General features: G+C 41.8%; 1 protein-coding gene across 9 annotated transcripts in view; it reads left to right on the top strand.

The window, feature by feature from the left end:
- LOC102783746 (adhesion G protein-coupled receptor L3) overlaps nucleotides 1-27,150 on the top strand; it is a 257,526-nt gene that overhangs the window by 127,592 nt on the left and 102,784 nt on the right. For all 9 annotated transcript variants that reach the window (XM_087837411.1, XM_087837393.1, XM_087837405.1 and 6 more), the window contains exons 5-6: nucleotides 4,527-4,636; nucleotides 23,735-24,535. In XM_087837411.1, coding sequence (XP_087693537.1) covers nucleotides 4,527-4,636; nucleotides 23,735-24,535 — 911 coding nt within the window. The remainder of the gene's footprint in view (nucleotides 1-4,526; nucleotides 4,637-23,734; nucleotides 24,536-27,150) is intronic.

Genomic DNA, 27,150 nt, shown 5'->3' with positions numbered 1-27,150 from the left:
TTTCATAGTTGTCTTGACAGTCAGAGATACAGTTATGTGAATGCATCCGCTCACGCTCTGGTTAACTTATTTCACAATTATTGAAGTGGAGCTTATAGACGCAGCTCACACGTCTGAAGTAAAAACAGCGTTCGCATCCGTGTCATCCGATGACTGAAAATGAATGAATTCTGATAAAACGTCGTAGGGGTGTAGAGTCGGTCATGTTAGCCGTCTGTTAAAATTGGCTTCAAGGTCTCCAAGGTCAACTTAATGATTTATTGGTTGCAAATTGACAAGTGTGCTGTGTATTGTCAACATGTAGAAAGTGCCATAGGGAGATTTAAAATATGTCACGTGATCTTTCACCTCTCCTTCAAGGTCAAAGGTCATGTGACATGTGACGGATTGAGCTGAGGGCAGGTTTTCAGCCTGACAGAAATATTGGCATGGGATACTTTTTGGCTATAGCCGATTCATTTTTATTATGAAGTCACAGTAACAGGTTATAACCATTTAAATACATAACAGTTTGAATAAGTGAACAATGTTTAAGGTTTGTTTGGGTTATATTATAATATTATACTCAGAATTATGTCAAGTGTTTTAAAATAGGGTTTAAACGTGCAAATAAAAGCCTGCAGTTTCCGTTTGTTGTTACGGGACTGCAATCTTTTTTTAGCGGGTTTTTAGGGTTTTAGTCACTCCAAGAAAAACTTCTAGAAACAGCTTGAAGCAACAAGCTAACGTCAGCTCCTGTTAGCATTTTTTTTCAAGAACTGACTGAATTGACTTCAGTAATCTGATCTGTCAGAGTGCCATTGGCCAGACATGTAGCCAGCACATTAAGATACTGCCAGGTTAATGGAAAGGACTGCATCGCTGTAAGGGGCTTATGTGCCCATTGAACCTACACACAAATCCGTTTGCTTCTCATTGCCTCTGAAACCTTCCAAGGCGATACCTGCAGCAGCTCGTGCCACCTGCTGTTTACTTCCCTCTGTGAGCTGTGCTGTGTGTAAGCAACGTACGCCTATACATATTTAAATTCATCCCTCATACTGACTCTATTACCCCTCCCCAATGCTAGTTCAAGGATCAAACCAGTGCCAATTGTCTGACGCAATCCCGATTAACACCCATAATTGGTGTTGTGAAGTCTTTGTGGTGTCCGTAGCTTCTCCCTCCATCTCCCTCTATCTATACATTTAATTGTAATTATTTTTCAGTGTCTAGGTGACTTCAGGACAGTATAGGAACACTGATTAGGAGGCATTTGTGTGTGTAGGTTAAAAACATGGACTGATAAGAGGGATTTGGGTCAAGATGGATGATAAGGCTGGGATTAAGTTTGCAATAATATTAAATACACGGTAAATACACGTTATTCCCTCAAGAGTAAGTTATTATAAACCACTGTATGATTAAATTTTCGGATTTGATCATAGCTTAAATTCTCAGTGAGCGTCGGTAAACCTAAAAGACGGTATCAGCCCGGTACTTCAGTACTCTGCACAACAACAGCTACTGTGCAATATAGTTAGTAAAAATATGTGTATGTGTTGCAATATCCACTCTCCAGTCTCTGCCGACCATCTCCTTTGCAGTTCTTTCTGACATATAATCTTTGAACCTGCTGATTACAAATCCTCCGGTCTCTAAGTAGAATAAATCAGAAAGTATGGCAAAGAAAAGGGGTATAGAGATGAGCCCTGATAATTGTTCCTCACTTTCATAGGCTTGACTTGTTATTGTTCGACTTACTGCCTGCACTTTAAGTCTTCATGGTGCTGATGGTCAGATGAGGCGAGAGGCAGAAGATGAGGCGGATGTTGGAAGGAGGTGGGAGCTGGTCACGTAACACATAAAGCTCACACGAGTCGAGAGTCGGCAGACCATATCTCATTACTTGGCCGGCTCGAAATGAGATGGGGCCCCTTTTTTGCTTGTCCGTCACTGGTGCGATTGATTAGTCAGCAGCCAATCAATGTTAATTAAGGTGTAGAGAATCCTTTAATTGTGGTGTATGAATCATTGTGTCAGACCCTGCCTTGACCTTCACAAGACTTGCGCTGTGAACGGCCTTGGTGGGGCATAAATACCTTTTATATATGGCAATATAATGGCGGTCTATAAAAGAGTATAGATCTGACGAATGGCAATCCTGTATACACTGTAGCCTCACTAAGATCACATATGCAACCGGGTGCTTTGAACAGAAGCCTGTCCCACCTTCGTATCCTCTTATTTTTCTTCACTTTTTAAATAGATGCAGAGCTGGAAAAGATCGATACCTGTCAAAACATTTAAGAGTTAATGTTGTGAGATAAGTGTTGCTATTATGTGTGGTGAGAGGCTCTCCGTGCATATGGAGTGGGGCTTTGATTGATGACTGCCAAAAACAAAATGGCACATGAGACTACCACAGGCACCGTAATTGTGTTTTTTAATGAAGACCTACATTTTATGTGGGAGCTGATTTCGCACTCGGTCGATTGTGTCTACTCCGTCCTCTCTACCGCCGCTGCCACCATCCATCATGCAGTCATAACAATGTTACCTGTATGTGGTTGAAGCCTGGTCGTAAGTCCGTGACTTCCCACTCTAATCCTTCACAGAAAGATGAATTTGCCCCTGACTGTGTCACCTGAACCTAAATTAAAGTGAACTTTATGATCGTTATTCATTTACAACATGTCTCTCAAGCGCTGGCTGTATACAAAACGTGGATGTGGCCACTGTGGCATCACACAGTTCTTTGTGAAATCTAGTTTTTAGGCCCCGGTTTTATCAATTTAGTCATTTTTGCTTTCGTTGTGGCCAGAAGAGGCCATAGTGAGACAAAACGTTAGTGTTTTCAGCTAATGGTAGCAAGTTTTGTCATCATAGCACATTGGCAGTGTTGGGGAGTAACGGAACACATGTAGCGGCGTTACGCATTTAAAATACATAATATGAGTAACTTTATTCGGTTACAGTTACTGTTTAAAAAGGTGGTATTTAGAATACAGTTACTTTGTTGAAATAAAGGGATTACACGGCGGTATTTTCCTGTTTCATATGTTAGGCTATGCTCTGTCAATTTTTTTGGTAATTCCACGCTGGTGGAAACCCAAACACCTGTTTTATATACGCGCCGAATAGTTTTCTATATGAGATCGCTGCAAAAAGTGCAGCCTTACCTAATGTCCATCCTACTGTTACTCATTTTATAATAAGATTTAAAAATCTAGTTGGTATTGGTATGGTGAGTATCCTTCAGTAATAGTAATAAATCACACAGCAATAGTCCATTCATGTAGTTGTAAAAAGCATGATAATATATTAAGTAATCCAAAGTATTCTGTTACGTTACTCTCATTGAGTAATGTAATGGAATACGTTACAAAATACAGGTAAAGTGTCTTGCCCAAGGACACAACAACCGAGACTGTCCGAGCCGGGGCTCGAACCAGCAACCTTCCGATTACAAGACGAACTCCCAACTGTTGAGCCACGATTGCCAACAATTCTCTCTCTTCTACTTTATTTAGGGCAGCATATCTAAACAAGTCTCTTGTCAGTATTGTTATCCACTAGTCATTGCTCATATGTGTTGTATGAGATATTGCATATATTATATTAGCTGTGAAAAACACCATATATGCAGTCTATGAGGTGCATTGGTAGCACAATCCTATCACAGGAAGAAGGTTCCTGGTTCAAATCTAAATGCTGCCTTTCTCTGTGGCGACTTGTATCTTCTCCCGGTGCCTGTGTAGGTTTCCTCTGTGTACTCCAGCTTCCTCCCACAGTCCACAGACATGCATAATAGGCTAATGGGTGATTCTAAAATTAGCTGTGGATGAGAGGTAGATGAAGTCCTTGGAGAAGTGTAAAGAATAAAACACAGTAGGAATCTATGTTAAAATGTAGCTTGGGGTCTAAAGTACGGTTAGAAACATATAAATGCAACAAGAAAAATACATCAACTCTGCAATTTGCACTAATGTAGAAACACTAATAGCTAATAGTGATCAAACAGTTGAAGTATTTTGTGTCTGGATTGACTTGAATCACTGAAAATTCTGTGTTTTTAGAAACGGCAGTTGAACCACAGGAGTTATAGATAAATATAAATAAATAGATAAACGTGTGAATTCATTTCCTGATTGATTAGGCCGCCCTTGTTTGCTTCCATTCATATTTCCAGTTTGTAACAGACTTTGTGTTAGTGTAGTCTCTAGGTTCAGTGACATCGTGATGGCATCGCGAGGGGTATTTTGTCAGTCTTCCTCCGAGAAATCCAAAAATAGAAATTAATTAATTAAAATAAATGTATCCCGTGAATTTGAGGCATAAAAGTAGATGAGTTGAGTTCATAAACAGTGGAGCTTTGTGATCGTCTTAATCTCTTCTACGGAATAAAGTGCTTTAAAGTTCATTAACCACACACTAAATGTCTGACTAATGTGCCACTGTATATTGTGGCCATTCACAAGGACGTGATTATCTAATGCTTTACTTATTTATTTATCTTTAACAGAATGACTTTTCTTTGCTTTCAGATGTAACAACAGGACCCAGTGTGCTGTTGTGGCAGGACCAGACGTATTTCCTGACCCGTGCCCGGGAACCTACAAATACCTGGAAGTCCAGTATGAATGTGTGCCCTACAGTATGTATCCCCCAGCTCTCCTAATGTTCTTGCCCATTCTCATTTCCTCTTAACAACAGCGCCTCATCAGTAATGGTCGGAAATACAAAAATATCTCAGATGTGTCATCCAGTCTAGTGGAAAAGATTAGGACCCTGCAGTGAGTGCGAAGACGCGTGATGGTTTCTGTTATTCGAAAACATAACACCCTGCACGAACGCAGGAAATGTGAATGACAGTGTTGCTTACCTGTGAAAAATAATACAGTTTATCAGTTTAGAGGAACGCTACCTGCTGATGCAGCGCTGTTGTTTATCAAGCCGTCTCTTTGTTATAACTGACAGGTGATTAACGCTTCCTGCGTTGTATTAATTCCATGCGGCATCAGTTAGATCAACAGTGTTACAGTTTACACTTATTTTACTCCGAGTGGCGTTTTTGGAGCCGTGCAATTTATAAAAGTAGAAGCGAGCAAATCATTTTTGAACGTTTAATCAGTTTTTTGTCAACCTGTTAGTGCTGCTGCTGTTCCAAAACAGAGTAAGGCATATATCCGATAATGCATTCAGGCTTTCTCTTGTTTTTTAAATGGCGCTTGTCACAACCTTCCCATCAGCTCCCTCAGTTCAAAGCGCATTAATATCTTTGAGGAATCACGTCTGATGATGTCAAGTTTCTATTTCCATCACAGCAAGAAAGGCCGTTTCGACTTTCATCAAAAAGAAAAGTACTCATTCTCAGTTCAGTTCAGCTCAGTGGACGCCGGCTAATGTTCAGACTAGTGAGGCATCTCTGAAGGGGGTAAATAAAAATGATTTAATTAGTGCAGCAGGTGAAGAACACTGTCAGGCTGCAACATAACCTAAGTGAAAACATTTGGACAGGGAATGGAAGGATCAGCATGGGGTGACAGGATGAGCATGCTGAGAGGATATCCAGGCGAGGCTAAAGGAAGTGGCATGGACATTGCCATATGACCTTTGCTATTGTCTTTTTAATGAACTTTGAAGTGGAACACCAAAGTCACAATAATTACGCCTGCCAAAAATCCTGATGCTCAAAAAAGGGGGAAATATTTAGTCATGGGCATTTAGCCGTGTAGTCTACAGCGGCTGCATTGAAGTGAGTTGTAGTAATTCAAATCAAAGCCATCTTTTAACATTTGATGTCCTTACATGGTTCCCTCAGTAGTGGGCCTGACAGTAGCTTTCATGTTGTGAAGTGAAAGCCCTTTTTGTCTGTGATCCAGAGCTAGCAAATGGTCTTTTTATTCCTCACTGTAATATGCACATTATGCTATTTCAGTCATCCAGTGCCAGTGTCTTTCCTAGGTGTCATTGTCTTTGGGATACTAACAAGGATAAAGCCACTGCAATGAACAGTAGCCCACTTTTTGCATCCGTCACACTTGCATCTACTCAAGTTTTCAACCTTTTCAACTCAAGCATTTCACTAGTTTACCATTTTGACCATGAGGCAGCTAGATTCTTGAAATATGCGTAAGATCGTGAGAAAGGCTTTAGCGGAGGTGGGCACTTTTACCAAGGGGCTACATCAGAAACTGGGACTGTTGTGGAGCGCCGCACGGAAAGCAGTTTAAAACGCAAGTTTTGAAAAGTGCTGTACAAATCAACTTTATTATAATAATTATTATTGTGATTACCAATGAGATAATAAAGAGGGAAAATTATTTTCAGCAGAACTGAGTTTAACTTACTGGTGTGGCCCTCCACAACAGTCCTAGTTTCTCACCCCTGCTTTAAGGTATGGGCTTTAGGCTGGTTGGGTTATTACTGGTCAGTAAGATCTCAGCTATGTGTGTTTAATTTGGGTAATTCTTAAAACACACAGTAACTGCCAGCAAATGAGTTTTATTCTAACATTTTAAACACAAAGACCATTTTATACTTGCTGACATATAAAAAGATATTATTTTATCATTTGGTCCTCAAGATTTTACCTGTAGAAATTGCACGCACACACTTTTGCACAGTATAAGAACATTTCTGTGCACATATCAGTGAACGAGGCTCGTTCTTAGAAACCTTAACTGGGAGTGTGGACATTATTTTTTCTTATCATAGAGAAACAGTAAGATTGGTTACCTCTTGCTCTCTTTGACTACTCAGATGGACATGGCAGTTTTTTTCCTCATGATTATGTCGGTTGCTTAATTTACATTGTTGCTACTCCAGTCCACCAAGTGTAGGTTGGACTCATTTTTTCTTTCTTTTCTCCAACACATAGACATTGTTTTCAGCTGGACCTTAATGTAATTGACCTCCAGTTCGATGGGAACTGAAATTATTTTTGCCCTTTTCCACATGCTTGAACAGCATGGAAAAAACATAAGAACTTCCACCCCCATCCCATCCTCTTACAATTACTTCCAATTTATTCTATTGGTGTCAGATTTCTAAAATAATAGACACACACATTATGGCTCCATATATTATGCTGTAAAAAAGCTGCTGCCTAATGCAGAAGCTGTGTTTTCCTGTCCTGTCTGGATCCCTGTAACACATGCAATTGTCCCCTAAGGTGATGGAAAATTCTGCAATACCCTCAGGACCCAGTGGCATTTTCATTCAGCGATCTCTTTAATGTTTTCTCTTACTCAATAAGTCTGACTTAAACAGTAAAAAAAAAAGAAACCATAACTCATAACTTGACTGCATTCCCATAATGCTGTAAAACAGTTTCTGCAGCTTAATTGCTTTAATACCCAGGACTCCTATTAGGGTTCCACGAGGGAGAAATACCGAGGCACCTTGTGTGGTTTAACTATGGATCGCTCCCAGATATGGCCATAAGATCGAGAAATCTGCTGGCAATGCATAAACATGGCAGCAGTCATGTAGCAGTTTATTTGTATATTGAGTGTGGAAGCAAAGTGTAATCACAAGCGGTCACTGGAGACGCATTTGAAACGGATTCGGTGGCGGGATATGAATGAATTCATCTGTGACGGCCCGGTAAACTCTCTTCACACCTCCCAAATGAATCAATCAGAACCTTTTGGCTGGACTGAATCACACTGAAAGTGCTTCCTTCACATTTGTGTGTCATGCTTACGTGTTTGATTATGGCTACGTGTCTTGAGAAAATAAGTCTCAATGGGGAGGATGAGGAAAAAAAGCACAATAGATTTAAGTGGTTTGTGTGTTAATTGGAAATGAGGTATGGATAGAGACATGGCAGCTCAATTGTGGATCGGCTTTTAACACAAGTCTCCTTACCGAGTTCCTGAGACTGACTGAAGGATTTGAGTGTTTAATAAGAGGAGCAGCCACCCATGACTCCAACTCTTCTTTCTCTGTATTCCACTGACAAGCTCTCCCTCTCAATCCTAATACTCTTTTTTTTTTTACCCTCACTTTCTCTAACATTTCGTCCTTTAAGTCCTTTCGGTGGCCTCCCCCACCCCTCCCACTCTATCTCCCTTTATTTGCCACCTCTGTTCCCTCATTCCAGAGTCTCATCTGCCCCTTCTCTTCTCCCCGACCACCTTCGCTGACAGCTTTTATCTGTTTTCTGCTTGAGGAGCTTCTTTTTCTTTCGTTTTCCTTTTAGGACAAATTACCGCCGTCCTCTCCACATCTCTATAAGCCGGCGAGATTGTGCGATTGGATCCGCTGTCAATAACAGCGGAGGGCTGTGCCAAATCGATGGACACATGTTGCAGATACAATATTGATTTTATTAATTTGCGATTCGACCCGCTCCATCAGTTGTAATGGAAGAAATGTTAGAACAATTACCGTCGTGGGTGCCAGTGTTTGCCCGTGCTGGCGCTGTGGCACGCGCGGCGCGATCCGTCATGTTTTCATTTGAGCTGCTGTCTGGATAATTATTCGATATGAGCTGCGAGTTTCTTGGATGAGGAAATGCCACCGCGTTGAACGATGAGGGTGGGAAAGCAGTGCTGACATAAAGGTGAAACAATAAAAAAGGAATTTATACATATTGCATTTGAAATATTAAGCTCTTACTAAATAAAGCTTAATAGCATGCGCTTGTATTTACCTCAGGAACTCATCAGAGTCCTGTGAACATGACAAATTTTTAATCTGCCCGACAACTCTTTCTTTTTGCAACACAGCAGATTGCACACGCCCCTCTGTGCAGTTTACATATTAGCAAGGCTGACTTCGGGCACAAGTGACACCCTGACCCTTTATGATTACTCATAAACACGAGCGCGCTCTTATGGCTGACATCTGTCTCCGCCCCGCCCTCTCACCTTGACTTTCCGCAGCCAAGCGGAGAGATGCAAGCGTATTCTCATCGTGCCTTATTACAGCCTTCTTTCCTCGCTCGCTCCATCTTTCTCTCGCTGTAACTTCCTCTTTAACAACTCCTCCCGAAGGCCGAGCTCATGAGAGGTCAACACAACTGCGTCTTCCTCCTACACACCCACCGCTCCTTCCTCGGCTGTAACGAAGCGCTTAGATCTCCTCAGCAGGCCCGTCATCTTCCCCGTCTTGTCGTACAAGATTCCGACCTGTGTTGCAGTGCTCTGCCGCTGACAGCCTGTGGTTGTCTTCCTTGTCCTCCTCCCCTCACGTCGACCGCACTCTTTTGGTAATTACATGTATCTTTCTGTGTAGTTTCGATGATCCAGGCAGGCGATCACGTCCCTTACCCTCCCACCACCTGCCCCCCACACACACAAACACAAAAAAAGATGAAGTAGGGGATATGAGGGAAATGTATTTGCACTGTTCACTTTGCAAAACTTACACTTCACTGTGCTCGGCAGACGAGCTGAAACGGAAAGGCAGAAGACAAGAAGAGAGTGGAAGAACAAAGGAGGAAAAACCTGCTGGCAGTCTGTTGCTATACATAAGCCACTGGTTCCCCCCACTGTTTGCAGCTAATAAGGACAGTGTAAAATCCTGCCTTTCACAGTGGGATCCAGCTCAGCCCTGTCAGATACGGCTCACTCTTTGGAAGCTAAGCCAGGACATACGATCATGGAATCGATTCCCTCGTTTGATTGGGGGCGCAGTAATCCCGGCGCTCACGCCTCGTAAAGTTGCGGTGTAATTTCTCATATTTATTCATCCATTCGCTTTTTGTTTTTTTCTCGTTTGCAACTTGCCTAATTGGTTTTTAATTCTTTTTGCCAGTGATAACAACACACCTAACAGGTTCTGGGGGCCCGTAATTGAATAATGGTGTAGATTGTTTTGGCAGGTTTTACCCAGCACCTGCTACCAGTCTCTATCCTTCACTGTTGGCAGGTTAAACTGTGAAATCGATGCTGTACACATGGCTCTCGCTTACACTGCAGCCTGGTTATAATGCGCGTGATTGCAGAGTCTGTGATGCAGCGGTTACACCTAAAGTAAACACCACCTGTGTGACCAGGAGTCTGCGTCTCAACAGGGTGCGCGGCTCGCTGCTGTGATCTCATGTAAGGATTTTGGATCATTAATAACAGAAATGGTGATGTCGAGGCACAAATCTGATTTGATTTAGTTGCTCGCGCTCGGCGTTCCTACACCGTCAGCGCTCTCCCTTACAAGCACCCAGTCAGCTCTCTTTCCCTCGGATAATCTCGCAGCAACATTTAAGCTTCTTGAAGAGTAGATCGCCCCATTAGATGCTATCTGTAAATCTACTTAGCAAGATTGTACAGAAGTTCAGTGGCGTTTCGCCCTTGAGCTCTCTAGTCCACGTTCATAAGGTCCAGCGTGGGAGTCAGTACTGTGACAGCAGATACATCACCAAACCACACCCTCTTCACTCCCAGCTGAAATGCCAGCGAGCATTAGACTGCTTGTTCAGACACCTTTTTTTTTTTAATCTTACCACCTGGGCGAACAGCTCCACTTCCTCCCATGTGTGAAGGGGCCCTGTAATGTCATCTCATCACTCAGAGATGGCTGACCACTCCCCAGCCCACGCAGTATGCTTTGACGACTGTGACTTCCTGCCACATATCTCACACTCCAGATTCACACTGGTGCAGTGGCCTGAATTCGCACTGATTGGTCACAAACGTCTTGCTATTTTTTTTTTTTTTTTTTGGGGGGGGGGTACCCGTTATCGAATCCATCCAATTAGGGTGTTCATACTGGCTTCCTGTCACACTGTGGCAGTTTAGTGGGACACAAAGACATAGTTGATATTATTAGAAACATAGTAGCATTTTATTGTTTGCAACTATTCAAAATGCCTGGTGTGAAAAAGAGAAATTTACCTTTAGTTGGACTCTCACAGGAGAACCGGAAAGAGAGCAGGGTAAATTTCGATTTTCTCAAATATATACACGTTATTATTAAATGTATACATAAGATATCATTCAACCAACTATGTGCTGGTTTGCAGGCAATACATAGAAAAGTTCTTGTTGTATTTTGTTTTAAAATGGATCAATTGTTAAATCAATCTACTGTTCACAGTCTAGAAAACTAAATAAATGTCATATTAAAAAAATCCATAAATTCAGCTCTGAATAATCCATGAATGAAACTCAGGGTAAAACCCTTCAGAGGAGTAAAACTGGAAAGTGTGATGGATGAATGTGCAACTCAAGTAGAGATTTCTGTCCCAGTTTGTGAAAATAAGCTTCCTAAAGGATGCATTTTAAAGTTCCACACAGTTTGAAACTAATATTAACAATGAAAAGAAAATACAAGCTCATATGAATATATATTTGAGGTATAAAGAACGTACAGCCTCGTGCAAGTTCAAGCCCTCATGTACCGGGACATTTAAAAATCATCTGGTACTTTGCAGATGTAGCTAGACCACATCATGGCTCACTCTTCTTTACAATGCTCCTTCAGTTCATTTGAGGTTTGCAGGGATTTATTTGTACACAGCCGTCTTAACGTTCCACCACAGCATTTCAGTCAGTGTGAAGCTTTCTGGACTCCTGTTGGAGATTTGCTGCTGTGCTTGGGATCATTGTCCTGTTGCATGAGTCAGTTTTAGCCAAAGTTGACCTCACGCTCTCTGAATGCTTTGGTATACAGAGTTTATAGTTAATGTTTATGGACTTTGAGTTGTCCAGCCAACCAAAATCATCACCCCTCCACCACCATGACTAATGGTTGGTTTGATGTGTTTGTGCTGATATGCTGTTGGCACATGGTCAGTCATCTCACCTTTGGTCTCATCTGTCCAACAACATTGTTCCAGAAGTCTTGGCCTTATAACACTTTAATGTCTTTCATCCTTGGTAATGTGTTAACACACATCTGAATGTTCCAGAGCAGTAAACTGCCACAACCTATGCTTTTATAGAGGTGCTAACACTTGCTGATGATCAGTTAATCGAGTGGATTGACTAGCAGCACTTGGCTACTATTTACCCTCTTAACCCTTTAAAGCCGGTCGGAGCGGGCACGCTCTGTTTTGCATAACTATTTTTAAATCCCTGTTGAACCGGAACCACGTAAGCTAGTGCAATAATTTTTTTTGCATATGAAACCGGAGGAGTTGTACTTACATCTTATGCCGTCAGCTTGTCCTAGATCACGGTTTCCTTCCACATATGGCTTTGCAAAAATTGCATAAAAAGCGCTTGTAGCAGCAAAAACATAATATTTCAGAAACACACTTTGCCGATCCGATCAGCTGTTCCAAACACTTCCTACGTTGGAATAGACGTCAGCGCGAACGATTGTATGTCCGCCATTACCTGCCCGGAACCGGAAGTGACGCCATTTTGCGGAAAATGTAGTTTTTTACCTTCAGGGCCTTATAAGCCTATACTGGTGTTTTTAAAAGTCATGTTTGACTTTATGACTTTCTGAATAGTTTCTGGGATGCTTAGAACTCAAATTGCACTGCTGGCAATAGTTTATTTTGATGCACATGCTGTTTTTTTGCAAATTTGGATTGTAATATTTATTTTCGTTTTTCCTGCAGTATATAAAATTGGTGTATCTCAAAAATAAAACTATGAAGACACTCAAAATAATTTTTTTTTGTTTTCACACTTTTGAGGGATAAGCCTCTTAAATTTCTCTAACTAGAAATATATGAAAAAAAAAGATTTTCCATTTTTTTGTACTTTATTGCACTTTTTTGCAATTTATGTAGTTGCTATGGACTTAATGCAGACATATTATTAAAATGTGGGCTATAATGGTTGTATTTATGTATAGCAACTTGAAATGCTCCCAAAAATGGCACTACAGCATATAAAAATATAATATAAGCTCTGGCGGACTTGGTTCTATGGTAGGTCTTAAAGGGTTAATTCCCACAGTATTCCTATGGAACTAGTAAAGAGGACTTTATAATTTCCACATTTGTAAGTCTGCTAGTGTCACCGTGACGTAAATTTCAGGCAGTGGACTTCAAGCAAACTATAAAGAAGTAGAACAGGAAGGACTACAACACTCAGCCGTTCGGTCTCCAGCTGTTTATGTCGGTGTCTGCAACTGAGAATAATCTAGTCTTAATAAATCCTTAATGCAAACTTTTTACCATGACTGTAGATATTACAGTGAAACTGAAATCTTGTGTTTATATATCCAGGTACTCTGACTAAAAACATTTTTACTATTAAACAAATGCAGATGTACAGAAAATGAAATTGATAGCCACTAATTTTAAAACAGAGTTTACCTGATTGCCACGGTTTATTGTGGTTTAAAGGTAAACATAAAATAGAAAGTGGCATTTCTAGGGGTGGGATTATCCCCTGGAAAAAAAAATATGATGTTCCCAGTTGAGAGGCGATATAATTGCACAGGGAAGCGGTGATTACCGGTGTGGATAAATGGCCGTGTTAAAGGGGTGAATCTGGACATGTGGAAACTGTTTCCCCCCACTAATAGCTGAATAAGCTGCTGTAATCTATCAGGTTCCTGTGCTGTAGCAGCTGCTGTTTTTGCTCAGTGACATACATACAGCATCATCGTTGCCTTTCTTTTTCATGTTGTTTAAAAAAAAATAATGCACAATCGCCAAAAGAGCTGCAGAAATGTTCATAAACACCCATTTATGTAACGCAAGCCAAGCTTTTATCTCAGTGTTAACCCACCCACTGCACACAGCCCCACACAAACACTCACTCGCGCACATGTGTCTGAAGAGATGCTGGGGTGCCAAGTGTCGAGGATACATTACTAATTAGAGATCGGTCTCTTCAGGGGGTCTCTCCTTTTTAATGATCACCCTACTAATCAAAGAAACCCTTTCTTTGTTAGCTGGCGCTCCTCCGCGTCCAGCCGCACACCAGACTAAACACTACAGTTATTTTTGCCTCTCCTCCACAATCTCCCCCACCGCCCCCACCTCCACCCCGCTGTTCTCCTCCATAATTTCAAGGTCCTTGAAAATCAAGACATATTTTAGGAGGTGCAATTAGGTTATTTCTGCTCCAGTTGCTGCTATGTTCCATAAAAATGTATTTAATTTTGTTTTGCTGAGCCTTCCCTTGTTTTTATTTTTTTTAATTTTCTCTCCCTCCGTTGGTCGGTCCCACGTGGATAGCAGGTTGGATGAGCGCCAAGTCCTTGCACCTGTCCCTCAAAGAGAGACAGACACGCGCACAGACAGAAGAAGACGCGCGTGTGCGCACAGCATCCTGCGTTGTCAAGGTTATAGGACGGCATAGCTGCTTCCCAGTAGGAGGGAGGCAGAAAGGAGACGCTAGGGAGGAGATTGAATAAGTACCAGAAGGAAGCACAAAGAGAGCAGACAAGTGGTTGAAAGAAAAAAAAAAAAGAGGGCTGTTGAGAAATGGAACCTGTAATGATGGTATGGGAGACTCATGAGCGCCAGGCGAGGGAAGGGATAGGGAAAAAATGAGAGAGATGAAGAGAAAATTCAGAGAAAGAGAGATGGCCGCCTGCGTGTCCTCCCCCATCCTTAGGCACATGCTATTCAAAGCCCTGTAATTTGTGTCATTAATTAAAAAGCTGATGGGATGGAGTTGAGGGTTTTGCTCTCTGCAACTCCCTGCTTGAGACGGGGTGGGGGGGTGGGACGGGAGTGTGTTAGGGTGGGGTGTTTGGGGGGGCCGTATTGCAAAAAATATTGCTGCCATTCTGCCATGAATCTCTATTAGTGGCTAATGATACCATTCTGATACCTCTCAACCATTAGTGTGAAATTGGGAAGCATTAATTATTCAAATGAAAATCCATACAGCTGCCGCTCACATGACAGCGTCTATGCGCTCGCAGCGGCTAAAGATCCCCATTGTTAGCTGCTCGCCGTTTGCAGGACGTGGGCTGTGAGAGGTCGGCACAGCAACCTGTCAGGTGGAAATTATACTTGAAATCTTGTGGGGGGGAAAATGAAGTAAGGACTGTGTTACACAGAGGCTTTAAAATTGAATTTTATAGGGTATGGTATTGCTGAGCGGCGGGGTGCATATAATCATATTATCTAAACTGTCAAAACTGAAATATGTATATGCACACAAGCAAAAACCTTATTGCATTTCCTTTAAGTTTTTCATTGTTACGAACAGCTGCTGCCCTCATTTGTAGCCAATGGGGGATTTAGGGGGAGGGGGGGAGGTTGTTAGCAAAATGGCCAACCACGGCGGTGTCTGCGGTGCTTTCTGCATTAGCATGCATGCTCTGCAAAGTGACTTCATCGCCGTGATTAAATGATCAAGTTTGCCTTTTGCATTCCTGTAATGTTATGAAAATATATTCAGTGCGCCCTGTGCAAAAAATAAACCTTAGATCCAGCCACCGCTACATCAGAACAATTTAGTGGAGGCATGGCTGCAGCTACATTTTCTGGTCTAGATGTATGGTTTAGCCCTGTGATAGACTGGCAACCAGTCTAGGGGCTACCTCGCCCTGTGGCCTGTGACAGCTGACTCTGCATTGGGTAAGCGGAAGAAAGTTAATGGGTGGATGTTTGACTTAACCTAGTGGCAGAGCAGTGACTGATTAACCTTAAACATTAACCTGCGCTGACTGCACAATGTTCAGCTGTTAGAGTTACATAACTCAAGGTGAAGTTTATATCCCCCAAACTGTGGCATGTATTGACAGACTAACAGCTAGTGCCCAGTAACGTGCATCTTTTTAAGCCGTACATAGGTTTACGGTTTGTTTCAGCCATCTTGCTAATGTTTCTGCTTGTTTTTGTCTTCTTCACAGCACAATAGCTAATTTTTTGCATGCAGCGTGCTCACGGTCCACTGGGTAATTGTTTCCGATGTTCCCAGATTAGTGAGTCAACTGGTTATCTAACCCTGGACCAGTCCCTAGATAAATCAGGCTTTGGAAGTGAGTGGGAGCATTGAGGTGTGTTAAAGCTAGGCACTGCAACCTCAAACTGCTCCACCCATGCTTCTCTGTGGCTAAAAGATTATCCTGCTTGCACCGGGCTGCCTCCAGGTATGCCTCCATGTAGCTGTTTGAGGCAACGTGTTACATTTTTAAAAAATGTATCTCAGATAACGTTTTATCTGTTGTCAAGCCCATGCCAACAGGTGATGTTTTTTTTTTCTGGATTTTTGGTTGATTAAAATGAAACTACCATAAAAAGTGAGCACAATTACAAATTCAGCAGCGGATCAAATTATTATCTCCCCAACTGTAAGCATATAAATGACATTCAATGCTCAGCGGATTGCAGGTTTCCCATACCTTATAAACAGTACATTTGCACAATAACTGAAACTAGCATCATTGAAGGAACAGCGGGCTGGGAGGTCAATTCCGTGATCACTGTTTATAAGATTGGGGAAACCTGCAGTTAGCCGAGACTGAAGAAGTCACTTGGATGAGTGACGAAACGTTTCTCCCGCAAAACGCTACGTTTATATGAACAGAATCGACTTTGAGGGATTTACTTACCTGGATGATCGAGCGTCCATCAAGACGACATTTAAATTAGTTTAATAACAGATGAAAAACACAAAGGGAGTCAAGCTTCTAGGACGACCATATTTAAACAACCAACTTAGCAGCATTTAAAAAAAAATAGCTTTGGTCCCTATGGGTAGTTCCCCCCCTTCATAACAGCTGGATGGCGGTGGAGTTTTTTTAAATAACTCGTCAGTTTTAAGGCTTAAATTTACATCCGTGGCCACCTGATTGACTGGTGTGCTGACTGCTGGGCTTCACCTCCTCTAATTCCAGTCACTGAACTCGCCCTCTCAGCTGCGTTTGCTGTGTCGGGGACTAATCTGACAAATGACATGGCTCGCCGTGTGGCATAGACCATCCAGGAAGTTTGGGCTGCTGTTTTGGTGACAGACATAATGGTGTTTTCTTAGTCTGCTACCTAGCACAGTTTGCTGCTGCTTGCTAATCAAGTTAGCTGGCTGAAAGCTGATCAGTCCAGCACGGTACAGATGGTAACTTCTGGCTGTAAAAAGACCTACAAAAGCTCGACCATGAAAATGCAGAGTAAAGGCTACAGTTAAAAGCTTAATTTTTAAGCCATAATAATACCAGATATTATAGTGAATAATACTGACACACAGCGCTGTATATAACTCACGAATAGCCCTCCGAAGCCATCGGGACAAGGCTCCATCAAATGATTCAAATATAGGGTACAGGCAAAGGATCATTTTTATTTTGTCGAGTCAATGAATATGATGCTCGAGGGCCTCTTTTATGCGACGGCTCCGCGCCGGGTCCGTGTTTCATCTGTAAGGACCCTTATGTTTTTTGATCTGTGCGCACTTTTTTTGATAGTTTCTCAGACGTGAAAGTGGGGACAGAGGAAAAAAGGCGAGAAGGGAGAGAGAAAAGAAAGAGATGAGAGAGCTAAGTGCTTTTTAGTGACTCAGTGACAGCCGTGACCAAAATCGTATTAAGGTCACAATGGGGGTGGTGCGGTGGAGTAAAGAAGCTTTTCAAATGAATCAATTCTCCATCTCTGCTTTTCCCCGCTGCTTCTCTTGCGTGTGTGTGACTGAGTATGTCCAAGGCGCATATCGCAGGTGTATATCTCAGTCTGTACTGTCTACGGTGAAACATGAGTCGACACAACGAGGACAAGTCGGTTCGAGCGTTCTGATGGGTGACCTTGTTGCATCTGGCGGTGTTGTCCGGTCGAGCGAAAGGGCCGCCGTGCTGGACTTCGCCCGGGGAGCGGCGTATTTCCTTGTCAGGGATTTCATCCACATCCTTTACTCCCTGCTCACACCGTCTCCCCCGATGATTGCGTTGTATACCGCTTCTCACATCCCCGCCACTAATGCCTTTTTCTTTAGATCATTACCCTCCTCTCGCCTCGCCGCTGTTAGCAATCGCTCAATCAGAAACGCCGGCCTCCCCGCGGTCCCCGTTGTGTGGCCATTGCTCACGGGAGGTGAGGAGGCTTTGATCGGGTAGCGTTTGGCTGTTTACTTTGATTTGATCTATGGGGTCCGCATGCTGTTCAGAGTTATTGGCAAATTTGGGGTGTCGGTAACAGCGATTCACATGCAGCCCGAAGCGATGGTTGCTCGCGCTTGGTATGGACTTGTTGTGTTGCAGTGACAGCTGGAGTGTTTTCTGTTAATGAGGTGCTGTGCTGTACCAGTTTATGATCTGACAAACACAGACGACTTGTTCAAGCCTCTCCCCTCCCCGTTGTTTTCCTCTCCTTCGTGCTCTTTCCGTCGCCCGACATCCTCGTTCTCGCTCCTTTTCGTTGGCTCAGTGCCTTCATTAATATTGTTCTCCTCTAATAACTTTCCCATCTTTCAAACTTTACCCCACCTGCCCCCTGCCCACTGACCTCCATACCTCACTCTGTTGCACTCTCCATTTGGAGGAGAGGACTCTTGTAAGCCCTAGTAACAGAGGTTAATCCTCTCTTATTAGAACCGGGATTACTGAAGGGGAAGGGACAGGAGCAGGCGCACGGGGTGGATGCTAACGCCAACTATGAATGAAGGAGACTGACAAAACGCCATGTCTGACATAAAAGGCTTGTTCACTTCACGGAAAAAAAGAATTATATAGAGAGTTAAGATGTAATAGGCTCAGTAGTTTGTTTTCAGCAGGCTTTCGGTGTGCTTGTTTAGATGTAGACTGCAAACAGCTCTTACTTTTCCCTTACTCTTGCAAGAGTCATGTTTAAAAAAATAGGTCACTCAAGCTCCCATTTGAATACATAAATTTACTTTAAATTTGAAATGAGCTACTTAACGTATGAATTGAGTAACAGAAGTAGATCAGTGAGAAACATTTTCCTGCCTGAAGTCACAGTGATGAAGCTGAACTCAGAAGTACATGGAGTTATTATTCACAGTGGATAATGCTAATGCGAGAGAGATCTCTTGGAGTGAATTAATCACTTGATTCTGCTGATCTGCTTAGCTCTTCTGTGTGATTTAGCATCTCTTAGCTAGCAGGTTTTTCATTTTATTATTTAAATCATTTATTTTTATATTTTTTGGGTAGATAGAAAGGCTGAGAATACTAAATTTGAACATGCTAGTTGACCGCCAGTGTTGGGTAAAACAGGCTACAATGAGCTACAATCAGATGACATTTTACAGCAGCACAGGCTTGTTTCTTTCTTCACACTTGCACTACAATCACCTGATTTCAGTCTTTAAGGGCATCGCTTTTAATTTTTAATGGCACAAAAGAACAAGGGTGTGACAGTAAATGCAAACTGCGTCCAAGACAGACACAGTTGCATTACACTGCTAACATAACTTCAATTCTCTGCAAAGATCTCTGCAGATAGCATGCTAACACAAAGCTAGCCAAACACCCAGAATGATGTTAAAGCTGAAAGTATGCTGACCCCAGACCAGCCGCCTGAGGCTGATCTTCAAAACAGGCAGTGATGGTCAGCATTAGTATTGTAGCCTCCAGTAGAATTTCAGTGGATTGATTTTGTTGTCAGCTTTGCATTAGAAGAAAGACTGTATATATGTCCTCGTTAGGATAGGGATTTGTGCTAATGAGTCTCTAGCTGTAGGGTTTTATTATTAAATGATTTTACAGAGTAATGCAAAAGTAATGCAGTAGGTAGTGCGTTACTTACTCCAGAGAGTAATTAAGTAACATAAGCACTTTTTTTTAAAGTAACGAGTAGTGCTGTAACACATTACTCCTTTACTTAGTCATCTAACTACCTCAACACTGATGACCACTAATAAAACTCCAGTTTAATACTAACGTTGCTCTCTGTCTGCCGTGCAAATGGTAACGTGAAATATGTCAATGTTTCAAGTGTGTGTCAATAAGAATGTGTTTATGCAGATTTAAATCTCGATCTCAGTCCAGGTGAAATCAATATCCAGCACGTCATCCATTATAATAATCTAATAACAGTCGCACCAGTCAATTTAGAATGATTTACATCATCTGCTGCATCCCATTGAATAAGGGGAGGTATCGTATACGGTAATCATCATTATTGTCATCAGTCTGTTCAGGTTATGAGTGTCTGAATATTAGTTTAGGAGCTGAATCAATGCGTGGTGTTTTGCAGTGGCTGAATTGCTGGACAGATTGTTTTCTCTTTTTGCTTGAACAAACTTGAAAATGGTTAAAACATTTCTGAAGAATTCAGAAGTTTCTAATTATCATAAGATTTTAAAAAGTCTACAATATGTAAACATTTTATATGACTGGAGAAAATTCAATTGCATTTTATATAGTGCCAAAATACAGAAATCAAAGCTAAGAGAAGCTACTTAAGTTAAACAGAAATGCTGCAAATTGTGCTGTATATGGAGAATTAGGTCAATTTAAGTAGATTAACATGGGTGAATGTTGGATTATTGTTTTTTAGTGTAGATTACTTAATGGAAATAAGAATAAATTTTCCTTTCTTGTGGTTTATTTCTAAAAACAAGTGTTTCCAAGTCACAGCGGATAGTTATACGTTATGTTATTATTATTGTTATTATTATTATTATTATTACAGGATTTTCATATTTATCCTGAAAAACTGTCATGGTGAATGAGAGGTGTATAAGTGCAGGTAAATACAGGTATATATGGTTGATTTGTTGATAGTTGATGACGATGATGATGATGTGAAGTGAATGACCCTTTGCCTTGATTGTACCCCGGGAAGGGTTCTAGCCTAGGTCAGCATAACTAAGGGAGGGTCGAGGTCCCCTGATCCTGGTTTAACTATAAGCTTTAAACAGACAGAAGCATTAAGCTTAAACCTGCCCTCTATAAATGACAATATGTTGAAATGTTTTTTATGCCTTTTCTAAAAGCCCTGCCTCGTCTCATACATTCCCATCCCCACAGCGATGTCTCTGTTTTTTGTTGCTGTGCAGGCGTCAGTGCAAAAACCCAGAGCATGTTCTACAACAACTTCAGAGTTGATTAATCTGTCTTTTTCCAGCAGGCTCATATGAGGCGCAACACTGTCTGCTCTCTAAAAAACAACAACTGACGATCAAATTTTGTGTGTCCCTCTGTTACTAACCCATGTTTCTCTTGGAGTGTCTGGAAAATAAAGACAGTGATCACGATGTTAACCTGTTCTTTGTATTTTTTCTTTCTTTCTCTCTCCCCTTCATGCCTAAAAAAATAGAAGTGGAACAAAAAGGTAACTAAATACCAACAACTTTTCTTTGTCTTTGTCACCTTGCATTTCCATTTGGGCACGCGCTTGCTATTTGCCGGTGACGGGCCGCTACGGCAACTTTTCGTAGTGTTGTTCGCTACTGTGGCTCAACATGCATTTCATGGGGAATATCTGGTTTTTCCATGAAACACCGCTAGGGAATTTCATGTACAGCAGCGTCCAAAATATTAATTAACCTTCCGACCCCGTGCCTTCACTTCTTGTTCATCAGCAGTATCAACCACACGGGTTCTGATATCCAAGCCATCGCAAACCTCCTCGCTGCTGAAATCTCATAACCCCGGCGTGTTTTTATTCCCTGTAATAACTGAAAATTCTTCCAGCTCTGCGTTATCAGCTGCATAATATTAAAGCAGAGGCCTATACAGGTTGATCAATAGCTTGTCCAGTAAGCTGTCAGCATTTTTCATTATAGCTCTAACATGATGATGACTATAACCTTCAGGGACTAAAAAGAGTCAATACTAGGGATAAATCATGGCAGCTGTATTCTTACCTTATCAGCACTGTATGATGCTGCAAAACATATGCTAAAGCTACACTTGTGCCCCAGGAGCTTTGTACCGTGTTTGTAGTCTTACCTTTTAACACGACCTGGAGAATTTGTTCGTTGTCAGATGTTAACAATAAAGATGGATCGAAGCCAAACCGCAGAAAGGGAATGAGTTTGGCTTCGATACCTGCGCCGCATTATCTTTTAGCACGACGCCATAAATATAAAGCCGGGTTCGAGTTAAAGATGGGATTGAAATCATTAAACGAGTCGAGAGCTCTGCTGAAATGGCCGAGGCAATGCATTTTTTTCGGTCTCGTTGTAGTCGTTAGTTAATGACGTATCGCGAAACCAGAAGCAACGAGAACGAGCAGCGAAGGTGAAAGGGGAGTTACAAACGTTTTACCGATGTGACGGGCGCTGCTGTGGTAACGGTTGTGAAGTTCCCCATGAAAGCCATGTGAGCCTTTTTGTATCGCTCCTCTAATGTCTTCCATTCACTCCTCCATCTCTTGCATCCTTAAAAACGACAAAAAAGCATATTTTACAACCTCCATAGAGCCCAGTGTGCTGTCAGAACAAAGCTTGCCGACTCTGACCTTGTACCCCAGCGCATCTTGTGTTTCTCAACCATAGAAACGGCCCTCTTAGCGTTTAGCTGAGCACCGCTGAGATGTGTGCCGAGGCTGTATGTCAACAGGACGCATCTCGCCACATTTTCACCTGCAGGTAGACAACATGTTTAATCTTAGGAGATTACAAGGGAAAGAAGCCTCTGTGGTTTTTTTGTTTTTTCTTCCCTGTCTCTTCCTCGACGGAGCCCGCAGCTTTTACCTCTCAATGGATCCACGGCTAGAAGCTGTCAGCGCACTGTCAGGCTGCTGGCTTGTTACAGCGGAGAGAGCCTTCTCGCACACATCGTTTTTATTTCTGATATTCTTCTGGAGCAAACCTGTTGAAAGTGGGGGAAGCTCTTAATTGTGCCTTCTTTTCTGCCTGTGTTTGTCCTTCGTCTGCTGTTTTAGCTTTCGTTGTTACATGTGTTATTGTTTGTACAATTTTAATTGCAGTATTAAACTCTTACGCTGTGTTGTTGTTGTAATTCTGTATGCAGATGCAATCTACTTAGAAAGAAAAGAAAATTATAATTGCCTCAGTCCACGATAATCCATAATGAACTAAAATTAGCTTTCCACCATTGACCCTCTCCAGCTGTATTGGCTTTATCAGATCTGACTACAAACCGGTTTACATATAATTAGTTTATTGTGTGTGGGGCTGTAAATCATGTCACGGGGCTGAAAAATGTCATGTAGGTGAAATAATGGACAGGCTATCATTACACAGATGATGTCACTTTAATTTGTTTTCTTTCTCCTAAATCTCTACCTTGGCCAATAATTGAAGTGCAGCTATTTATCAAAATTTTTTAGGTTGGTTGGGGGGTTGTTTAATGCTGTTTACTAAGAAGTGCCGCTGGGGTGCTTTAACCAAAGAGAAGACTGAAACCTATTTTCTTCCCTGGCACAGTATCTAATTGGATGTGAAAAGAAGCCGTTGTGCAAAGTGTAACTGAAACTAAAGGGAACCAAAATGGTAATTTGTGTGTGTTTCTGTGGGCGAGTTAGTGGTGTTCGGGTAAGTTCCATCAGTGACTTCTGACTCGTTTCTGCTCTGCATTAAGTCAGCAGAGATAACCCTGACTTCATTTACTCTTTTCTCCCTCCAAACTCAAAGCCAGTTTATTCAGACAGATTGTAACTACTCGCCTCTGGGGTCCGGTAACTGTAGTCGAAGTATCATATGTAACAGCTGAAGACTACAGTAAGTAATTGAAAGCAAATCAGTGCTCACTGCACTGGAGACACTGTTGGAAATAATGAAATGGCTCATTGTGGGTTGGTTTTTTTTGTTATTGATTGTGTTCTGTTTAATTTTAGTGATAAAATCCAAACAATTCTAACTATCAGTGTTCGTCACGCAAATCTTTTTTTATCTGCTTTTCTTCTAAAACTGCCCATCTTAACACAGATTTAAACTTGTTCAATTTTGTCTCTGATTCGTCTGTTTAATACCTGCCAATGTAACTCTGTAATTGTCTTTCCCCATTTTTGGCTCCTCAGTATTCCTGTGCCCAGGGCTACTGCGGAGGGTGTACCAGAGCGAGCATCTCTTTGAATCGGACCACCAGTCCGGAGCTTGGTGCAAAGACCCTCTTCAAGCTTCGGATAAGATCTACTACATGCCTTGGACACCCTACCGCACAGACACCTTGACCGAATACTCATCCAAAGAAGACTTTGTCGCTGGAAGGCCGACAACGACCTACAAGCTTCCGCATCGCGTTGACGGAACGGGCTTTGTGGTCTACGACGGAGCGCTCTTCTTCAACAAGGAGCGCACACGCAACATTGTCAAGTTTGACCTGCGAACTCGCATCAAGAGCGGCGAGGCCATCATAGCCAACGCCAACTACCACGACACGTCTCCGTACCGCTGGGGAGGGAAATCAGACATTGATTTGGCTGTCGACGAAAACGGCCTGTGGGTGATTTACGCGACCGAGCAGAACAACGGGCGGATTGTGATCAGCCAACTCAATCCCTACACACTGCGCGTTGAGGGGACCTGGGACACGGCGTATGACAAGCGTTCTGCATCCAACGCCTTCATGATTTGCGGAATCCTTTATGTGGTGAAGTCGGTGTATGAGGATGATGACAATGAAGCGACGGGAAACAAGATCGATTACATCTACAACACAGAACTCAGTAAAGACGGCTTCCTGGACATCCCTTTCCCCAACTCCTATCAGTACATTGCTGCTGTGGATTATAACCCCAGGGACAATCTGCTGTATGTTTGGAACAATTACCACGTTGTCAAGTACTCTCTTGATTTTGGAGCATTGGACAACAGACTAGGTAAGTCCAGCTTCCTTATTTTTCATATACATGAAATGGCACTGAAAGACTTGAAGGTGTAAGAGAATCTGAATGTGTAGGAACATCACATGAGCAGTGGATTTGATTTGCACGCATAGAATTTGAAATGAGGATCTCATTAAATTTGAATTGTTACTTTTTTTTCTGCAATGAAACAATGATGCAATTTCAGATGGTAGGCACGTAGCAGGACTCTAAAAATCCCAGCCTTCTGGCTAGGTGTCATTCCCAGTGTGTTTATCGATGTTTGACCAAAATTTGACCAGTGATTCCCAGTGTATCATTTTTTTATCCACTACCCTTTCATTTTGTAGCCACTATCCCATTCCAAATTTCCAGCTGATAACAAAAAATGCTGTATTAAAAATAAGCCGTAAAAGCATTCTGATGTCAACGACTTTCAGACGTGCCCTCCTTTTCATGTGTCTGATTCCATCTGAATGAGTCACTCTTCCATAAAAGTCATGGCGGCTTCAGGTTGAACCTACTAACGTTTTTGTATTGCATTCACCACTGAATGCAGTCACATTAATGGAAAGGCACGTACAAGACAAGTACTGCACATGTCTCTCATTCATTTATTCAGATCACTGAAAGATATGATTTTGAGAGCGTACTAAACAGCAGAAACATGAAAAAAAATCTAATTAATTAATCTCACAGAAAAATAAAGGAAGTCTTTTTTCAGACCCTGAGCTGTCACAGAATCACAGTTCACAGCTGAATTTTAATAATCATCTTATTTGGTTACTACACTTTGCCTCCCTTTCCTTCTATAATAACCACATACAGGCCGACTGTGTATCACTTGCGGTCATGTAGTACATAATATTGGATGAGCGACTATATGAGGAAGCTGAATGCAACAATGACCTGTCTGGGTTCATAGTGAGCTCATTGCTATACGATCTGACATTCCTACCGGGATGTCAAACTGAATTTACATCAAGGGCCAGATGCACTCTACTTTGAACTTACTGTAAGAAATGTAAATTTCTTTCAGATAATCGGAATTTCCAACCCTTTAATTGTTTATCTGTTACTTAATTGCTTTGGTGTAGCATGAATGACAATTCAAGCTTAAAATTGATGAAAATACAGTTAAAATGTCAAGATCTTTGAACTCCTTCACATTTACCTAAAAAGCCGTCCAGATTGGAGTCGAAGTTGGGTTGATTCTGTCCCCCGGGCCTTATGTTTGACACCCCTACCCTAGGCGATGAGTGATTTTACTTTACTAATGACTCTTTTGATCTCACACCAGCTATTTTTAAACTTTTTATTAGCGTGTTTGTTCCGGCTGACACATTTTTTATGTGTTGCGTGAAGAACAGCTTGGCACGGCACGTCTTGTTTTTGTCGGGTTTTGGTCAAACACTGATAAACATATGCATTTATACTTAAAGAGTGTGTGGGCTAGTGGCAATTGGCTGTGGGGTATGGTGCTCAGTGTATTTTGATTCGTCCCAAATTGGAAGCGAAGCACAGTTTAACACATGGCAATGTACTGCAGACAGATGACTATTAAAAACTGTGCCTAGCATAAATCGAAGCACCATTTTTAGCATTCATATGATGTTTTCTTCCATCACATGTAACAATAGGAAAAAAGATTTTTTAGGCACGGAAATAATAATTCTATTGTCTTAAATTCTTCGGCGCGTCGCACATTTTCTGTTAAACTCGAGAGTTTTTCCGCACCTTCTTTAGCCACAGGCTTAGGGCTTTTATTCAGTCTGGCTGTTGACTTTGAAAAAGGAACAAGTGACTGCTCACATTAAACTTCCCAGAACTCTTTTGAAAAGTCTAATTTCTCCACTCCATTGTTCTTTTTATAAATTGGTGCTTGTTGGGAAGCATAAAACGGAGAAAAAGAACCTGTTTTGACACACCAAGGTAATTCTTTGCGCTATCTCATCAACAGCTCCAGTCAAAAATGTCACAAGTTATTTGACTGTGAAATCCTTACTCCTGCTTTCTCCTCTGGAGCTTTATTCTACCTGCCGCTTGCCAGTTTAATTTATTTTCTTTAGCTGGCTGCTACTTTTCTCAAAATCTTTTTTTTTTTTTTTTTACACATCAAATCGCGCTCCAGCACACCCTGTAATGCATTCATTCTTTCAGCGGCTGTACTTACAGCGTTCACGTTTGACGATGCATGACTGTCCAAAATGTAATATGTCGTAGTTAAGGACCTTAGAGCGCTGTTATGTGCTTTTTATATGAGATGGTTCGGCGTTTATACGCAGTGGTCACACATTTCTGTCATGTAGAAACTTGCAAGTGCAAAGTCTCAGCAGCAGACTTCCAGTGAGAAGTCTTTGATTGTGTTATTGGCTGCTGTTGCAGAACAGGCTGCCCTCCAAAGAGTCTGCTGCATAAATATAGATAGTAAAATGTTGCATTAAGTGAATGGATGGAGTTGCAGAGCAAATATAAATGTCAGATAAACAGACTGATCGAGGAATGAAAGAGTGATTGAATGGGCTCCAGAGTAAGGAAACATTTAGAAGGATACAGACTTAATCTGAATAAAGCACTGGCTGTTAGCTTCCACACGGTTGTCTCTCACGAGTAGCCTAATTTTAAGATGG

Source organism: Neolamprologus brichardi, chromosome 3 (genome assembly GCF_056152115.1).
Source record: "Neolamprologus brichardi isolate AB-2024 chromosome 3, ASM5615211v1, whole genome shotgun sequence".
Lineage (NCBI taxonomy): Eukaryota > Metazoa > Chordata > Actinopteri > Cichliformes > Cichlidae > Neolamprologus > Neolamprologus brichardi.
This window is presented reverse-complemented; position numbering and strand designations above follow the sequence as displayed.